Source organism: Falco cherrug, chromosome 7, assembly GCF_023634085.1.
Source record: "Falco cherrug isolate bFalChe1 chromosome 7, bFalChe1.pri, whole genome shotgun sequence".
NCBI lineage: Eukaryota > Metazoa > Chordata > Aves > Falconiformes > Falconidae > Falco > Falco cherrug.
Genome location: NC_073703.1, coordinates 31,422,792 through 31,440,051, shown reverse-complemented (window position 1 = coordinate 31,440,051; position 17,260 = coordinate 31,422,792). Strand labels below are relative to the sequence as shown.

General features: G+C 39.8%; 1 protein-coding gene and 1 long non-coding RNA gene across 8 annotated transcripts in view; one reads left to right on the top strand and one right to left on the bottom strand.

Moving 5' to 3' along the window:
• The window catches only part of HIF1A (hypoxia inducible factor 1 subunit alpha), a 35,429-nt gene extending 20,415 nt beyond the window's left edge, over nt 1-15,014 (top strand). For 4 of the 6 annotated variants that reach the window (XM_055715480.1, XM_055715482.1, XM_027802551.2 and 1 more), the window contains exons 6-15: nt 355-557; nt 2,000-2,106; nt 2,290-2,437; nt 3,311-3,531; nt 3,717-3,997; nt 4,528-4,650; nt 4,872-5,266; nt 6,134-6,242; nt 9,001-9,127; nt 9,292-14,279. In XM_055715480.1, the coding sequence (XP_055571455.1) occupies nt 355-557; nt 2,000-2,106; nt 2,290-2,437; nt 3,311-3,531; nt 3,717-3,997; nt 4,528-4,650; nt 4,872-5,266; nt 6,134-6,242; nt 9,001-9,127; nt 9,292-9,443 (1,866 nt within the window). In that variant the 3' untranslated portion in view covers nt 9,444-14,279. Of the gene's footprint in view, nt 1-354; nt 558-1,999; nt 2,107-2,289; nt 2,438-3,310; nt 3,532-3,716; nt 3,998-4,527; nt 4,651-4,871; nt 5,267-6,133; nt 6,243-9,000; nt 9,128-9,291; nt 14,280-14,484 lie in introns of those variants that run through there. The other 2 variants (XM_055715481.1, XM_027802553.2) reach the window with 1 other exon arrangement.
• LOC114015355 (uncharacterized) overlaps nt 1-17,207 on the bottom strand; it is a 31,672-nt gene extending 14,465 nt beyond the window's left edge. For both annotated transcript variants that reach the window (XR_008733084.1, XR_008733085.1), the window contains exon 1: nt 16,966-17,207. This is a non-coding gene — a long non-coding RNA (uncharacterized LOC114015355). The remainder of the gene's footprint in view (nt 1-16,965) is intronic.
• Between the last annotated feature and the right edge of the window lie 53 nt (nt 17,208-17,260).

Here is a 17,260-nt window from a genome sequence, read left to right as displayed (position 1 = left end):
AATAGTAAGATGCCTTTTGCTGAGGCAATTGCTTCTCAGTGTCATCATTAAGGTAACTTTTCCAAAGAAGAACAGTTCACAGAATTGCAGAAATGTCTAGCGTTGCTTCAGCCAGCACCCAAGAGGAAAGAGTTGGCAGCCCGTGTACTCGTCGCAGTCTGTGTAGCATGGGGAGGAGAACTGCTGCTCTCCTTTAGCCAGCACCTGAAAGCGCTGCTGCATTCTGGTGTTGCTGGCATGTCGAGGGGGAGGGGAGGGGAAGGACTTCGCGCTGGGTGCGCTAAGGGAAGCACAATTGTGTGTTGTCTGACAGGCAAGAACTTAATCTCTTTCTAAAGTATAACTTTCCCATAGGTACTCCACTGCACTGGACACATTCGTGTATATGACACATGTGGTAATCAAACTCACTGTGGCTACAAAAAGCCTCCCATGACATGTCTGGTGTTGATCTGTGAACCTATTCCTCATCCATCAAACATTGAGGTCCCCTTGGACAGTAAAACGTTCCTCAGTCGTCACAGCCTTGACATGAAATTTTCCTATTGTGATGAAAGGTAATACATATTTTGTACTTGAAAAATTTGAAGGAATTGCAGCGTTGGTGCATGTTGGCTGATGTTGGCCTTGCACATTCATGTAGTCTAACTTGTTAACTTGATTCATCTGTGCAATGGAACCATCAGTGGGATGCTTTGGCTTTTACTAACTGATAAGGATGTCTTATTTAAAAGCCAGATTTTTAAATCTGAAGGAGAGTGCAGCATTATTGCTTTGGAATAAATCCTTTGCCTGCAGTTAACTGCCTGTGCAAACTGGTCTTTAGTGTAGTGGCAGTGATTAAATCGAAATGAGAAGATTCTTCTGGACACTGAAAAAACAGGAAGGATTTTAGGATTGTCAAAGATGGTGATGCATTTTGGTGACTGAAAAGAGTGTTTGTGTAACGCTTGTCAGATGCGTTTCATTGCTACCGCTTCACCCCTTTCCCTTCCTCAGGAGGTCAGTGCCGGCTTTCTCCAGTTCAGGGAAAAAAAAACCCAACAAAAAACAAACAAAAAAACCCAAACCCCCAAAAATTTCAGCTGTACTTCTACTATGATCCATCTGCTGTTGAAAATGATGTTTTGGTACAAATCATGGATCGTAGTCAAATACATAAGACTGTTCTTACTATCCTCTGGAAACTTTGCTTGACAAATTTGAACAACAGAAGTGAAGGGAATCATTGGCCTGAGAGGTTTTTTTTGTGGTTTCAGGGGTTTTTGTTTGTTTGGGTTTTTCGTGTTTGTAATCTGGTATTATTTGTTACTGCCTGTTTCCTTTTATAACAAAACCAAACTCCTAACTAGTTGCTGCAGTTAAACATCTCGTTGCATTTGTGCAGTTTATTTCCTGTCCTCTGCTGTAACTACCTTTCTGGGACTGATGGTGTCACAGAAAAGGTACTTATTTGGTCACATTCTGCATGTAGAATAGGGCAAAATTAATGTGTTCCCCTGGTTAGCAATGCCCTCTAGGGGCTGAAGGAAAGAGAGTCTTCTTTAAAAGCTGGCCGTGGTTGAGTGGGAAGAATAAATCCCAACTCCTAATTTCTCTTAGTTGCAGATTTAAAACTGTTGAAGCATGTCTTTTATTTTATTAAATTCTCATATTTGTGTAAGCTGGATACACAAGTCCATAAGTTGCTGGTCTACCTTTCAGAAAAAAAGAAAAAAAGTCTAGAAAGCAGGTATTTACTTAATCCTGTCTAGCACAGGACATGATTTATAAAGTATTCAGTGAGAAATAAAATCCTATGCCTGCTGAAATTTCTCTTAAAAAAAATCATAAAAAATGGCAATTTATTTCAAAATGAAAACTCCCAGTAAACCAAAATTGCTGCTAATATGTATGGAAGTTAGGATTTTTTCTAGATATGCAAGCATCCAACTGCTCTGTCATTTGTGCTAGCCCATGTCTGCTTTTACTTAGCAATTTTTTTTTACTTGTTTTAAAGAATTACAGAGTTGATGGGGTATGAGCCAGAAGAACTCCTGGGTCGCTCAATCTATGAGTACTATCATGCGCTGGATTCTGATCATCTGACCAAAACACATCATGACAGTAAGTAAAAAGATGTATTTAAAGCCCTCCAACTACAAGAGATGAAATACAGCACCAGGGAAAAGCAGCAGAAGAACGAGGGCTGCCTTCTAATTGCAGACATGAATCTGCAGTGAATACTCACCTGAAATGGTTTTTGGTTCTTCTGCCTGTAATTAAAGCTGGTATCCTTTCTGCTTTCAGTGTTCACAAAAGGGCAGGTGACAACAGGACAGTACAGAATGCTTGCTAAACAAGGTGGCTATGTCTGGGTTGAAACTCAAGCAACTGTCATATACAACACTAAGAATTCTCAGCCACAGTGCATAGTGTGTGTAAACTATGTGTTGAGGTAAGTTGAGTGGACATCGCTATTCTTTGTCATCATCTTTATTGAAAACAAAGTCAGGTTCTGATAGCACTGCATCTTTTTTCAACTTGCTGAGAATGTGATCCCCTGTTGAATATGTTACGATGTTACTATTTCCTACCGATGAAATTTTGCTTAGAATACTGCCAGTCCTGGGATTAGGAATTGTATTTGAAAACAAAACACTTTTTTGATCTAGTGATGTCAGTAGGAAGATCTCTGCAGGCAAATGAGCGTAGGGCCAGTCTCTTTTGTACTGTTGCAATGCAACCATTTGAGAATTTGCGTGCATTCTAGACAACTCCCTAATTTTGTCCACAGTCTGGAGCAGTTAATTTCACTAATAACTTTTAGTCATGGAGTGAGAGCAGCAGTAATGATGTCTTTCTTAGTCCCATTTATCTTTTTCTTCCTTAGAATTCCTGTTTTAATTGAAAGCTTCAAATGAAGGCAGACTTGTTGACTGATTTTTTGCAATTGTATAATAGTCCTAAACTAGTTTTTCAAAACTTTAGTGAATGTACCAGTATCAGTCTTACCAACATATTGCATGTTCGTTTAAAACCAAGAAAGTGTTTTAGGAAATGTCTTTTTTTCTCCTTAATTTCTCAGTGCTTTCATAAAAGCATGTTTATTTTTATTACTTTTTCTGATGGCCCACTTTGTCTATTACATTTGAGGGAAGAATGAGTAAAAAAAAAAATAATCTTGAAAGCTCCTATTTTGTGGGGTGTGTGGTGGTTTTGAGGGGTTTCTTTGTTTTGTTTTGGTTTTTTTCAACTTAACAAAATGTTCAAGCCTGAATTTATTCCTTTTAGTTGTTCTTTGACAGTCATCTTCCTTTCTGTCTGACAGTGGAATTGTTCAGAAGGACTTGATTTTTTCCCTTGGACAAACTGAGCGTATGCTGAAACCAGTGGAGTCTCCTGATATGAAAATGACCAAAATATTCAGCAAAGATGACCTGGATGATACTAACAGCCTATTTGAAAAACTTAAACAGGAACCAGATGCTTTAACTGTGCTGGCTCCAGCTGCTGGAGACACAATTATCTCTCTAGATTTCAGCAGTAATGGTGGGTGTGCGTTTAAATTGGAGAGCATGCTAATTAGTAAAGTTAGTATTTCACAGCAAATTTTGAAAAATAACCTCCCGGTATGACTTGCCTAGTGGTATTTCAGCTGCTGTTTAAATTTAATGAGGTCCATAGACACGCACAGTATTGTTACTTAGGTTGATGGTTTCTTTTAATTTTTATAGAGTCTGATGAACAACAATGTGATGAAGTTCCTTTGTATAACGATGTAATGCTCCCCTCATCCAGTGAGAAATTGCAGAATATAAATATGGCAATGTCCCCACTACCTGCCTCTGAAACTACAAAGCCACTTCGTAGCAATGCTGATCCTGCACTCAATAGAGAAGTTGTATCAAAGCTGGAGCCAAACACGGAGCCACTCGAACTTTCTTTTACCATGCCTCAGGTGCAAGAACAACCAACCAGCCCTTCTGATGCAAGTACCAGCCAAAGTTCACCTGAGGTTAGTTTCGTAATTTGGATATGCTGTCATTAAAAACGTATGTGCTGTTAGGTCTTGTGGAGCAAACCTGGTTAAGGATGCAGCCAAGACAAGAATTGAAAATTATTTCTATGCTGTGACTTAAGCTCGTGTCATGATCTGAGGAAAGAAAGATAAATTTTCATACTGAGAATTATCTTTTCATTAAAGTGAATCTTGCATACACATAAAATGCCACCTGATAGAAATAAGAAGAGCTTGGGATTGGTCTTTCTAGAAAGAATGGTTCAGAGATAACTCCTCTAAATAGCAAATTAGTTGCAATAAATTACTGTAAAGACTACTTCCAGGTTCCAACTAATTGTGTGCTTCCCAAATGGGGTAAATTTGAATGTATACTGATAACTGTGTGTTCCTTTCCCATTTTAATTTTGTGCAACTATAGCTTGGAATTAGTTTTTATATTAGAACATTTTTCAGAGAACCTGTAGATACAATGCAAAATGATGTAATAACAGAAACTTAAAACTGCACTCAAAATGTTTTCACAGCCCAGTAGTCCCAACGACTACTGCTTTGATGTGGATAATGATATGGCTAATGAATTCAAACTGGAATTAGTGGAGAAACTCTTTGCAATAGATACAGAAGCAAAAAATCCATTCTCTACTCAGGTAATGTACATTAACATTCTGTATCTCAAATACTTATTCTCAGCATGGTTCTCTTTCTCTTAGAATGTCTTCAGGAACTTCCTTCCTATTTTATATAATATTTTTATTAAAATAAATTGCAAAAAAATATTGTAAGGATCTGGTAAAAGGAAGAGCCTTAATGAAGTCATAGCTGCAATATTCTTACATATTGATGTTTTTTTACCTCTTGTCTTTTCCAGGAAACTGATTTAGATTTGGAGATGTTGGCTCCTTACATCCCAATGGATGATGACTTCCAGTTGCGATCCTTTGATCAGCTATCTCCACTGGAAAGCAGTTCTTCTGGCTCTCAAAATGCAGCCACCATTACCATATTTCAGCAGACTCAGACACCATCAAGTACTGCTGATGAAATAAAACCAGTGACGGAGCATGTGGAAGATGTGAAGACACTAATTGTTCCTTCATCTCCTGCCCACGTAGTCAATGAAACGAGTAGTGCCCCAGCGTCACCGTACAGTGGGAACAGGAGTCGAACTGCATCTCCAATCAGAGCAGGAAAAGGAACACTGGATCAGACGGAAAAATCTTCTCCAGGAGCACCCAGTTTGCTAACAGTCACTCTAAATAAAAGGTATTTTAAAAGCAAATTTTAAGCCCTAGTATCTGATCAAGAAATAAGATATAATACACTTTTAAATACTGACAGCAGTTGTATGTTGTCTTTGGCATTCTACTTCAAAGTAGAAATTGATACATTTAAATTTGGACACTTGAAACAAGGGTGGGGTTTGGTGGTTTTTTTTGGTTCTAGTAAGCTTCCCTAAAATTAATTGCACAGTAGCTTTTACAAAAACATCTTATGTAATAGGCAGCTACTGTATGCAAGCATTGTTAGTCATTTTGTTCTGCTCTTGTATCTGACATGCAGCCTTTTAAAAAGAATGCAGCAGGCAATTTACAAGTAGTTATACCCATACAGTATTTCTGATGCTTTTCTTGTCCACTTTGCTTTGACGTAAGAGGTGACTACAGTCTGTGTGCTACATTTATTGCTTTTAAAATGAGCCCTATTTCATGATGGACTGGACTGTGGGATGTGTAGTACATATGTATCATTATAGAAAATTCCACAAAGTCAAACATCAGACTTTTGGTACATAGAAGATTTATCGGTACACAGAAATCCTCAGAATAGACTTTTTATCACCCTTCCCTCCCTCCTTCCTGTTGAAAGTGAATTGCTGAACTTTTATGCTCTTTTTTTTCCTGCAAAGACTTTAAAATTTTTGTTGTAACTCATTGTGAGCTTCATAGCAAGATTAAAAGCTGTCATTTGCTATGCTCATAGACAATGATTGTTGAAATGAGTACATTATGAAAGAAAAATAGTATAGTTCATAAATTCAGTTCTGTGATATTGTATATAAGTGTCACCACAAAAGAAAAATGGGTTGAGGATAGTAGAAACGTCTTAACAGCCTGAATCAATTTTTCTTAGATCTACTGCAATGGATGAAGAACTAAATCCAAAGATGCTAGCTTTGCATAATGCTCAGAGAAAACGAAAAATGGAACATGATGGTTCACTTTTTCAGGCAGTTGGAATTGTGAGTTTTGTTTTACCATTTTAAAATATTCACTTTTAACCTTGCAATTTCTGAAATGAGGCATCAGTGCAGACTCCTGAGTTTAGCTGTTGGTATGCAGTGCAATCTTGGGATCAGAGATAATTGTTGGACAGTGAAATTCCCACATATATGCAGATACTGACTCTAGTTCTCTCTTACTGTCAGCTGTTTCGAAAGTGTCCTGTATACCCAAGCACATTTCTTGATTAGATAGAAGATACTCTTCCGTGAACATACACGTTTTTCAGTAGAATGTGTACAAGTGTAGACATCACATTTAAGTTTGTAATTGCCATATTTATTTAACTTTTGAACTCAAACTCAATGTTCCTATTTGTAGATACTGGAGATTGTTCTTATTGCTTCTTTCTACGCTTTCATTTTTCCATCAAATCTGAGTGTCCTTTATCTGATCGGATAACAAGACTATCTCTGAACCATAAGGGAATAGAATTCATATAACCTAGCAAATGTATTACTACCGCTTCAATTTCACGCACGCTTTTATAGTATTAGTGTGTGTGACTGAGTAGCTCATCACCTGTCCTAGGCATTCAAAAGAAAATTCTTAAGTATTGTTAGATTTGTGTCACTTAATTGGGGCTATCCAGCTTGTTACTTTCTAGAAGGGTATTTTGTCTCCATAGTCTTTGTTTCTTACTGACAGTTCTTAGTATTTTGAAACCTTGAGCTTTGCCATTACCTACTGTTACCTCTCTTCTTGCCTTCATTGTAAATTTCTACTTATCTTAAGTTTTGCACAGTTAATTCTTAGTTGCTTTACTGCAAAGTAGCCTTTGAGATTCTTTGTTTCTTTAGTGGTCCACCTCCTAGGTGTAGTCACCCATCATGTCTTACAGTGCAGGATTACTTTTCTTCTGAGCTATGAATTATTCCTGTATTAGCATTCTGGTTTGAGCATGAGAGAAATCACTATATGCTGTTTTTATTAGTGCTCTCTGGAAGAGCTGAGAGAGCTTTTATACGTCCACTTTTTCTGAGGCAAGCAGGCTATATTTTTTTTTTTAAAAAAAACACAAATAATTGTACTTATGCCATTGTTTTCATTTGCTAAATGCTTTCTTTGCACCTTCAGGCATGTTGTTCTCTTGCTTCTGGTAGCTCTGTAAGAATTCATAGCTCTGTGAGACATTTTATTGCCTCCCCTTGCCTTTTTCTCATGCCTTGGTGTAACAGCTGTCATACAGTGTTGCTGATAATGCTCAAAATGGCATGGGATGACATTAAATACACAGAATGCAAGCAGGTCTGTATTGACTGCTGTCGTAGCCTTCAGGCTTCTATGCTTACTGGCTTTTTAATGCTTAAAGGTTCAAAATTCATCCTTTGTTAAACCTTTTTCTTTTTTCTTCTGTATCTGACAAAGACGTTGCAAATATTTTGATGGTTCCTTCACAGTCAGAAGCTGGATTTTCCATGTACCTGCTTCTTACTGACATTATTTCAAGCAAGTGCTTTTATTGTTTGGTTGCTTTTTCCACAATGGATTTCTGAGAGGATGAATTAGGCCTTGCACACACACAGAAGAAAAATGGAATTAAGTCCAGGCTTACAGTACATGGGATTGTGCAAAAACTTGCCACAATTTCACTGTAAGGAAGTGGGATTTATTTTGCAAAGAGTGAAAATAAGTGAGGACCAAAGTAAAATACTACTTCAGGCTTCAAGAAAACAGGAGAATTAGAGAAGGGCAAGATGTGTTATAGTAATATTATGAAATAACGATCCAGATCATTACATTGAAAAAGATACAAGCTACACCTTTCTTAATATGAAGGGCTGTATTGCATTCACAGTGAAAAAAACCAAACCAAAACACCAGCAATGATGTAGGTGACTAACCTCCCTATGAAATGCAGCTTCTAGGTCCCAGTTGTTTAACTAAACTTTTATTACACAGCTGTCCTTGGACTTGCGTAGATGTTTTATAACCTGAAAACATATGTTCTTTTCTGTTTTAAGTGTTCAGGGTAATGGCAGCATTCTGAAATACTTTTTCCTCTTTTTGCAGCAGTCAGTACTACTAACAAGACAAAACTTTGCAGATTCAACTACTTTTGCTAGCAAACTTGGTATTAAGATGGCATTTTTTCCTTCTACCCTATCTGTTGCAGTAGCAGCTTCTTCTTACTTATCCTAATTATACGGAGCCCTTGAAAGCTTTCCCATCTCTGTATCTTCTGTGCTGCTGTCAAAACGATATGCTAAGGAGCCGTACCTGCAGTGGAATGGCTTAGGACTGCATTCCCCACAAGACTTGGGTCAGGTGGCTTGGTGGCAGTAACTGGAGTGCCAGCAGAATTTACATCTTAAACTTAGATAGAATCGACCTACCGAGGTTCCTGAATCTCCTGTCTATGTTATTAATTCCAGTGCAGAAAACTGTGAGAGATTTCAGTGAAAACCTGATGCTTAGTCACCTAAGAGCAGTGGTAATTAAATGGGTGTGTATGTTGTACCTGTACATGCTAATCTTGAGTATGGTAACTAATGATAACCAGGATTATTTTCTGTAAGGGAAGTAAGGTCTTGAAATCTGATTCAGTTTTCTTTGGCCAGTGTACTTGGAAATGTATTTCTCCCCAAGTTCTGAACAAAGTCCACTTTAAATTGTAGTAGTGCCTAACATTAGTGACAGAAACTAATTTGGAAGAGGGATGTGGAGGGCTAGAAAGATGCAGTATTCATTAAAGGAGATTATTTCATTTCTTTCTAGGGGTCTTTATTCCAGCAGACAGGTGACCGTGGGGGAAATGCATCACTGGCTTGGAAACGTGTAAAGGGATGCAAAACAAATGGTCATAACGGAGTGGAGCAAAAGACAATCATTCTACTATCAACTGGTTAGTATCCTCTTTTAATACATAGAGAGGGGTGGAGGGGGCTGCGTGAAAGAGAACAGAGTGACAAAAACATACCCAGACTTGCCTCCTTTATGAACAGTCTTGGAGGGAAGGTTAGGCATGGTGAATAAAGTGCACTTTTTCTCCTTCCCCTCCCTCTTCAGACATAGCAAGTAAACTTCTAGGGCAGTCAATGGATGAAAGTGGACTACCCCAACTCACGAGTTACGATTGCGAAGTAAACGCTCCCATACAAGGCAACAGAAACCTGCTACAGGGTGAAGAACTGCTCAGAGCTCTGGATCAAGTTAACTGAGCTTTCACAATATTTGTTCCTTTTTTGGACACTGGTGAATCATCACCTAAAGCAGTCTATTTATATTTTCTATATCTGATTTTAGAAGCCTGGCTACAGCACTAATTCAGTTAGTTCAGTTTTGATCCCCTTTCTACTTATTTTGACAGTCTTTTTAATATGTTCTTTACGTAACAATAACTCAAACTGTAGTGCATTTTTATAATTCTTTGGTACACTTTTAAGTCCATTACATTTAAAACACACTTGCAATAGCAGCTTTGAAATATGCACCTGATTTTAAAAAAATATTTATTTTTTGGCTGGGGAGTTGGTCACCAAAACTTACCATTAGTAAAATGTCAACACAGGAAAAACTGGCAATACTTCCATCCTGCTCTTAATAGGTAGTTGGAAGACTTGTGCTCTCTCACTCTTTATGTTCAAATAAGTTTTTTATTTTAATAGTTTTTATAAGAAACAACAATGCTTTGCAGCAGTGCATTGTAGCCACAATCGCACAATATATTTTCTTAAAAAATACCAGCAGTTCCTCATGCAATATATTCTGCATTTATAAAAACTAGTTTTTAAGAAGAATCTTCTTTTGTTTGCCTATGAAATCATGTTTAAACATGGATTATGTCATTATTTTAGTCACGTTGTAATATAAATTGTTCTTAAATGCTGTCTTTATGCTTTTGACTGAAATGAGTGTGGTTAGTCAAAGGAAAGGCTTTATCTGGAAAGGGCTAGCAGCATTTTATTTGGATACATTCTCAATTTAGAGAAAGTTTGATGTTCTTAAAGTAGTAACTTTGCCAGCTTAAAAAAAAAAAAAATCCCTGCCTGTAGTTGTTGAAGTTAATGCTAATATTGTGTATGATCTTAAATCTAAATGTTCAGCTTACCCTGTGTGGTATAGGTGATATTTCAAGCAGATTGTAAAACATGTTGCATTGTTAGCGAAGTTTTATCTAGTACATCATTGAGTTGCTCAATATTTTGATGTTTTGGTTTTATGCACCTTGTTGCTATTAACATCCATATGTTTTCATGTAGATTTCAATAACTTGAATATATTTAGAAGCCTTTTTATTTAGAAATATATAGTTGTCACAAACATCTTATTTTCCTATATGTACTGTACAAAACCTTCATCCACTCATTCTTTTGCTCTTTGTGGTTGGATCTAACACTAACTGTATTGTTTTCTTACATCAATAAACTATATGTGGACCAGGCCCCCTTGGGGAGTGTGTTATCTGACAGAAATGAGATAATTTATATTTTTGTTAGTGGTTATTGTTCATCCGTGTTCCCTTTTTAACTTAGAGTTGGTTGGAAATCACTGCTTCCTTATTTTGATTGTAACATCTCTGCGTTAATTATTTGAGCCTGTTCAGTACCGAAGTCTCCTAGACAGTGTTGTACTACTGCTCGCCAAAGATGTTAAACTTCTAAATCTGTTACCGCGCCAGTTAGCAAACTTGAAAGTGAGGAGACAGCATATTTGTGTTACTGTAGAGTGGAAAGATTCTTCTTTGTGACCAGCTTAAAGGCTTGTCTCTGGAAGCTTTGTCAAGGTAACACTGGAAAGCAGGAAAATAAAACTCACAGGAGTGATCAATTAAAGGTGGATTTTTTTCTAATCATGCAGTTTTGTGATAATTAAGCTGGTACTTGATTATAAAGCTTGTTCTATGTTCTTGTGCTGTTGACTCAGTAACTTTGACTAGGTGACTTCTCATTGTGTGTCATAAAACACAATGCTATTTACAACCTTGTGATGTGTAAATATGGTCAAGTTATTCTGTGCATTCTTCAAACTTGTTTAGAAAAACTTAATATAAGAAATCAAATATGGAGTGTCAAAAGAATTATTTTGGTTTTATTTTGGAAGCTTTGGTTTCTTGGGACTCTTCTGAGTCTTTTGAAATCAATATAATGGTACATAAGTTTTAAACTGTTCTCTAAAATTAGTTTCACCAAAACGAGCACTTTTCAAACTGACACAATTTCATTAAATTGAATGCAGACTATTAGCTACCAACTGAAAAAAAAAAAAAAAAAAGATAAGGCACTGTTAGCAGAAGACAGCTGCATAGTTCTTAAAGTTTTGAGTAGAAGTTGCACAGAGGAGAGAGCATGTAGGTGCACTAAGCTACAGCTGAAGCCTTGTGCAGAGAACACTTTGAATATATATATACACCTGCTGCTGAATATTAAACATTTTTAATGCAGCCTTTAAGTGTTCAAAGCTTAAAAAGTTCTCTGGATAAAAGCAGCAGAACTACTGCCTACCTGCTGTGTGAGGGCTCTTGGATAGCTTTCTTTCCGTGGCATCCCTTCCTCTGTCAGCAGTTGAAAGGTTTGATAGTGAAGTTGCTAAAGGCTTGGGTAAAGCATCAGCAGTGAGGGGCATCCCTTACGCTTAGCTTTGCGTGGACTGACATGGTGCTTCAGTGGGATAGTGGGGAGAGTCTTGGAAAGGTCCAGGTGGGTCTGGCCTGGCAGGTTATCCCTATTCATCTCCCGAGAGAAACGTCGTACCGTCCTGCTTCATGCTGTTCTGCTGCTCTCTTGGAGGAGCCTGGCCTGTTTGGATCTGTTAGTTCCTCTTCAGTGTACTTTAAGAGGGCAGTAAATATTCATGGAGAAAAATCCATGTTAAAAAGAGGAGGAAAACTTAAGTCACCCATGTGATTTACATTATGAGGCTGCTTTAGTCATCTCTGGTCTTAACGACAGCAGCTGTGGATTTAAACAAGCTATGCTTCATGTAAGAATCTTCCCAACTCTCACATTTGTTTTATTATATGTAACAACAAGGCATAGCACTTGATTACTGTCCTAGTAAAAGTGACTGAAACAAGGGATGGAATGAATTGCAGTAGCTGTATTTGTTTACTTTAGAAAAAAAAAAAAAAAACAAAACACAAAACCAAACAACCCCAAAACAAACAAAAAAAACCCACCACCAAACCTCCCAGAGAAAAGTAACAGTAATTGCTTTAGCCTTGTAAGAGCTTTGCTAAATGCAGATGCAAGATCACAAAATCTAGAACATCTTCTAGCTGCTTTGTGGTCCTGGTGGGTTTTGTTGGTTTTGGGTTTTTGTTTTTGTTCTGTTTGGTTGGTTGGTTTTTTGGGGCGGGTTTTGGGTTTTTTTTGTGTGTGTGTAACTAGGAATACACAGCCTGATTCTAAATCTGTTTAGGATGACAAACTTTTGGAATACATTGCTTTCTAAATGTTTTCTTGGTGATCTGGAATAATTGCTTTGCTGACTTGCTACTTTTTTTTTTTAAATGTTGAGGCACTATATTAGAGCATTTATTCTTCCCCATTAGTAAAGAAACAACTGGAGGTAGATACAGTGTTTCCTTCTGCATATGAAATGTGCTACATCATGTGAAAATGATGAACTGAGGAGAATGTAACAAAGTTAGGTTCCGGAAGGTTATTGTGACCACAGCAGTAGTGAAGCTTACGCCTTCTTTGTGGCATAGCACAATTACTGTCCCTACATATGGATTCCAACTGATGTCTTTAAGTGATGACTGTTGTTGATTACCTTTTGTTAAAAGGTAAAGGAATTTTTAACTCGTACTTATGATGACATCATTAATTCCTTTACCTGAAAGTAGTTATAATTAACTACAGCTGTTGCTCCCAAGAAGTCACTTAAGAAGTCTGCTGTCCAGTAACTTGATCTGAGGTGTAACGTACTGAGTAAATTAAGGTAGCCTGGCATCCAAAGTATGGCTTTCTAACATACCTTCCTCCCATGTGGGGAGATAGGCTTGGGCTATATTGATCTTTGGAAACCTCTGGGTGAAATGGAAACAATTTACTACTTAAATTTCCTTCCCTGTGTGTCTGTGTACACACATTAAACTCTCCCTAGGTAATTATTGAATTAAAGAATCACAGATTAAGGCCAGAAAGAACAACTAAAACCTTACACATAGCACTAGTGACAATTTAAGGATGTCAAAGCTTATCTTGGATGAATTGATCAGACCTGTTTCCAATGAAATACAACTGTAAAATCAAAAATGTCTGATGATTACTGGTTAAACTATTACATATTTACTACTAATTTTTCATTATTTAAAAAGTTGTTTAATTAAACAGCTAAACAATGGTAGCTAAAGGTAGAAACGTGGGCTGTTGCATCTGTACCTGTTGGCAAGCTTTGTCCCCTGTTACAGTGCTGACTGAGCTGTTCCCTTTGCTGAGCAGTGCTGCAGAAGGTTGGAGCTGTCAGCCAAGCTGGCCGTGCCCGAGGTCAGCCATCTGCCCCCCCTCCCTGCTGATTAGCTGCTGCTGAACAAAACGCACACCTCACTCAAATGTCACTGCACTTAATGCATGTTAGTCAAACTGTGAAGGTCCGGCACAAAAATAAACACTTCATGGGCCAGGAGTACTCTGTAGGAAGATCATTTTCATAGGAGTTCACATGAGCTGGGTAACCAGCCTTCATTAAAAATACCATTAGCAATTAGGCACTTGACTCCCTGGAAAGCTCCATTCTGGAGAACTGTATTTTTTGATTCTAATTCTATAAATGAGCTGTCATTTTCCTTCTGCTTCCCTGTTTACCTTGAGCAAGTTACCAAAAAGTTAAAAGAGTTTGCTACTGGATTTATACAGTATGGTAGATTTTGTGAATAATAGCAGTATTCTCTCATGAAGAAGTGGTATATTTTAATGGAATTCTTTTTTGGAACCAAGTACAACGTATTGCAATTGATATTTCTCTTGAAACATTTTGACATACTTGTGACTGTATTTCTTTTTGATTGTGTAACAGTATCAAATTCAATAAAAGAGAGGGTTTGTTTCTAATTGGTGACAGCTGTGATCTTTCTGTTCATCTTTTATCCCTCTTCTAAAAGAGGGAGATGGAAAAACCACTATTTAAAGTGAACTAAACCACTATGCAGTGTAACTAAAAGTTGCATGTTTAAGGCCATGAACAGAAACACTGACATTAAGCATGCATGTGGTCTGTTTTCCAAAACCATTTATAAATTCTGTCTTGCTCTTACAGCAGAATCCTGTTCACCTTAGACACAATCGTTATCCCACCTGAACTGTGCAGACTACATGCATGAACAAAAGAGGTAAAGCATACAATTTAACAAGTTGGACAGCAGTCATGATGTAGGTTTTCCTGGGGGAAGCTAAAGAGAGAAGAGAGCAACAGATATGGAGCCAGAGGGACAGAGAATGTTTATGAAACTCCTTTGAGTAATCACATCAAAATAAGTAACAAAACAGACTAGTTTGAATCCAAGTGATGTCTCCACGTGATTTCTGCAAATAACTTGACAAGAACGTGTGACTCTTGCTGTCTTGTTAAATCAATACTGGACTGATTACAAATCTTTTGCAGCATTTTTGCTTGGTTGGGAAGTCTGAAAGCAGAAGGTGTATGCAAGTGCTGTCACAAGAGTGTGATCCTGTTAATTAGTATTAGTAATAGGTTTGTACGTACAGAAGTTTTAATACACTATGTAATAAAATATATCCACTATTTATTCTCATGAAAATCCATTAAAAATTATTTATTTTCATGTTCTCAATTTGAAAATGTGATCCAATACAAACATTTAAGGGTTTTTTTTTAAAAAGGAGTTGTCTTGTGCCATGTGCAACTAGAGAACCCCCCGTTATATATATCTATGCAGGATAAATGGCTTTTTAACTTGCAACTTATAAGCTTGGAATTAATAGGGCAAACAGGACTTTATCCTTTTGTTCTAAAGTTAAGTAAGAATATGAAGAAGATACAGTAATCAGCACACTCTTCCTTAGATAATCTAATTTCAATTATTTTTTAGTTTGGTAGGCAGTCTATTAAGAATTTGAATGTACTAATGAAAAATTTGAAGGAGCAGTAGGTGAAAACACAGAATTCATCGAGAAAAGCAGAGTACTAATTACCCTAAAAGTTGACACCATATTTTGTTGTATATACCACAGATGGGGAATTCTACCAAGAGACCCTGTTGCTTTTTTCTGTTCCTCTGCATTTTCAGTCTTTAAACTGTAGCCAAACTTTCTGCAAGGAAAAACTTGGCACATGTTAACATACGGGCACAACAGCTCATCCTTAGTACACCTTACACCATGGAAGTGTCATGGCACACAGCTCCATCTGCCTTGGGGGGGGGGAAGACATTTCCACCTCCACAGACAGCATCTCTGGCACATCACAACGCTCACTGCACACTTAAAATACAACGATCAGAAAACACACTCGAGCTTTACAAATTTGGCATCACTCCAGAGCCAAGATCCTCTGCTCCTTTTAAATTCAGGGATAACTCCAGTAACTAACTAGGGCTTGGCTTGACCCGTAAGTAAGGACGAACTCACTCCATGTATCAATTATTAACTTGCTCGTACTGTAAGGCCAGTGGGGTGCAGGAGGGTGGAGGTGTGTGTACATTCTAACTGCTTTCACAACAGCGCTGACATTCTGTTTCAAAACCAGTACAATCTGTTGCAGGCAGGGTCCCGTACTGGATGAATGGGGTCACTGCCTGGTGTCTTGAAATGGGAATCAAAATGATAGATGAAAATGTCACCTTCTAGGGGGATGCCAAACCAAAGCCCAGCAGGTGCCGCTCCGCCCTGCAACTGCTAAAACCTGTCCAGTGCGTACGTTACAGCTCTGCTAATGCTTCTGTTCTCATCATCAATGACAGTGGCCATCAGCAGTGCTTCAGTAGCTGGGTAGCTGATTCTCATTCATTTCCCACTCATCTATAACGGCTGCTAAAGGTTGGATTCCAGCAGCCTTTTGGGAAATAGAATAAATATGGGAAGATGCTTTCACGCCTGAAGCATTGTGGAAGCTACTCTCATTGTAGGAGCTGACACCTATAAGCACCCGGCTTTAAGGAGCAACCTTTGGATCAATTAGTAGATACTAATGGTGAATGGGAGAACATCACGGTACCAGAGCCGGCAGAATTAAAAAACCCATTCTGCAGCGCAAGCTTATTGGAAAAAGTGGAACGTGAACTGTTAAGCTGGTCCCGGTGCCAGACTCCTGCAGGTTTACATCCCCCAGGAGGCAGCACGCAGCGCCCGCTACTTCTGCGTGCCGCTTTCCCCCGTTAAAGCTGCCCCAGCGCGGGGTCGGGCTCCCAACACCGGCCCCGCTCCCCGCGGCAGCGGCCGGGACCCGCTCTGCGGCCCGGAGACCCCTCCCGGCCCAGGGACCCGCTCCCCGGCCCGGGGACCCCGCCCGGGCGCTGCCACCGCCGCCGCCCAGCCCCGCTCCCGCGGCACCGCAGGCGGCCCCCCCGGCCCAGCCCCGGCTACAAGGGCGATTCCGCCCTCGGGCGACGTCGCCTGGAGCCCCCAGCCCCTGTCCCTAAAACCTCCCGGGCGCTGCGGGAGGGCTGCGGGGCCGCCCGGGTACGGCGGCACCGAAAGCGGCTCCCCCGGAACGCGCCTCGCGGCGCCCCGAGCCGCTGCCGGCTGCTCGCCCGCCGCTGGCCCGCGGGTCCGTACTCACCCGGGGCACCGGGGCTCTCCGACGCCGGCGCTGCTCTCCCCGGCCGCCGCCGCGGCCGCTCGCCCCTCCGTGCGCGGCGGAGCGCGGGGCAGAAGAGCCCCCGCCGCCCGGCTCCGCGCCGCCGGCGAGGCCGCACCCACCCACCCTACGTGCGGCTCGGCAGCCGCGGCCCCCGCTCGCCCCGGCCGCCTACGTGTGGCCGTGCATGCGGGGAGCGGGCGGCACGCCGCGCTTGGCCCGGGGGGGGGGCCGCCGCCTCCCCCCCCCCCCCCCCCCCCGCCGCTTTCGCTCGGGC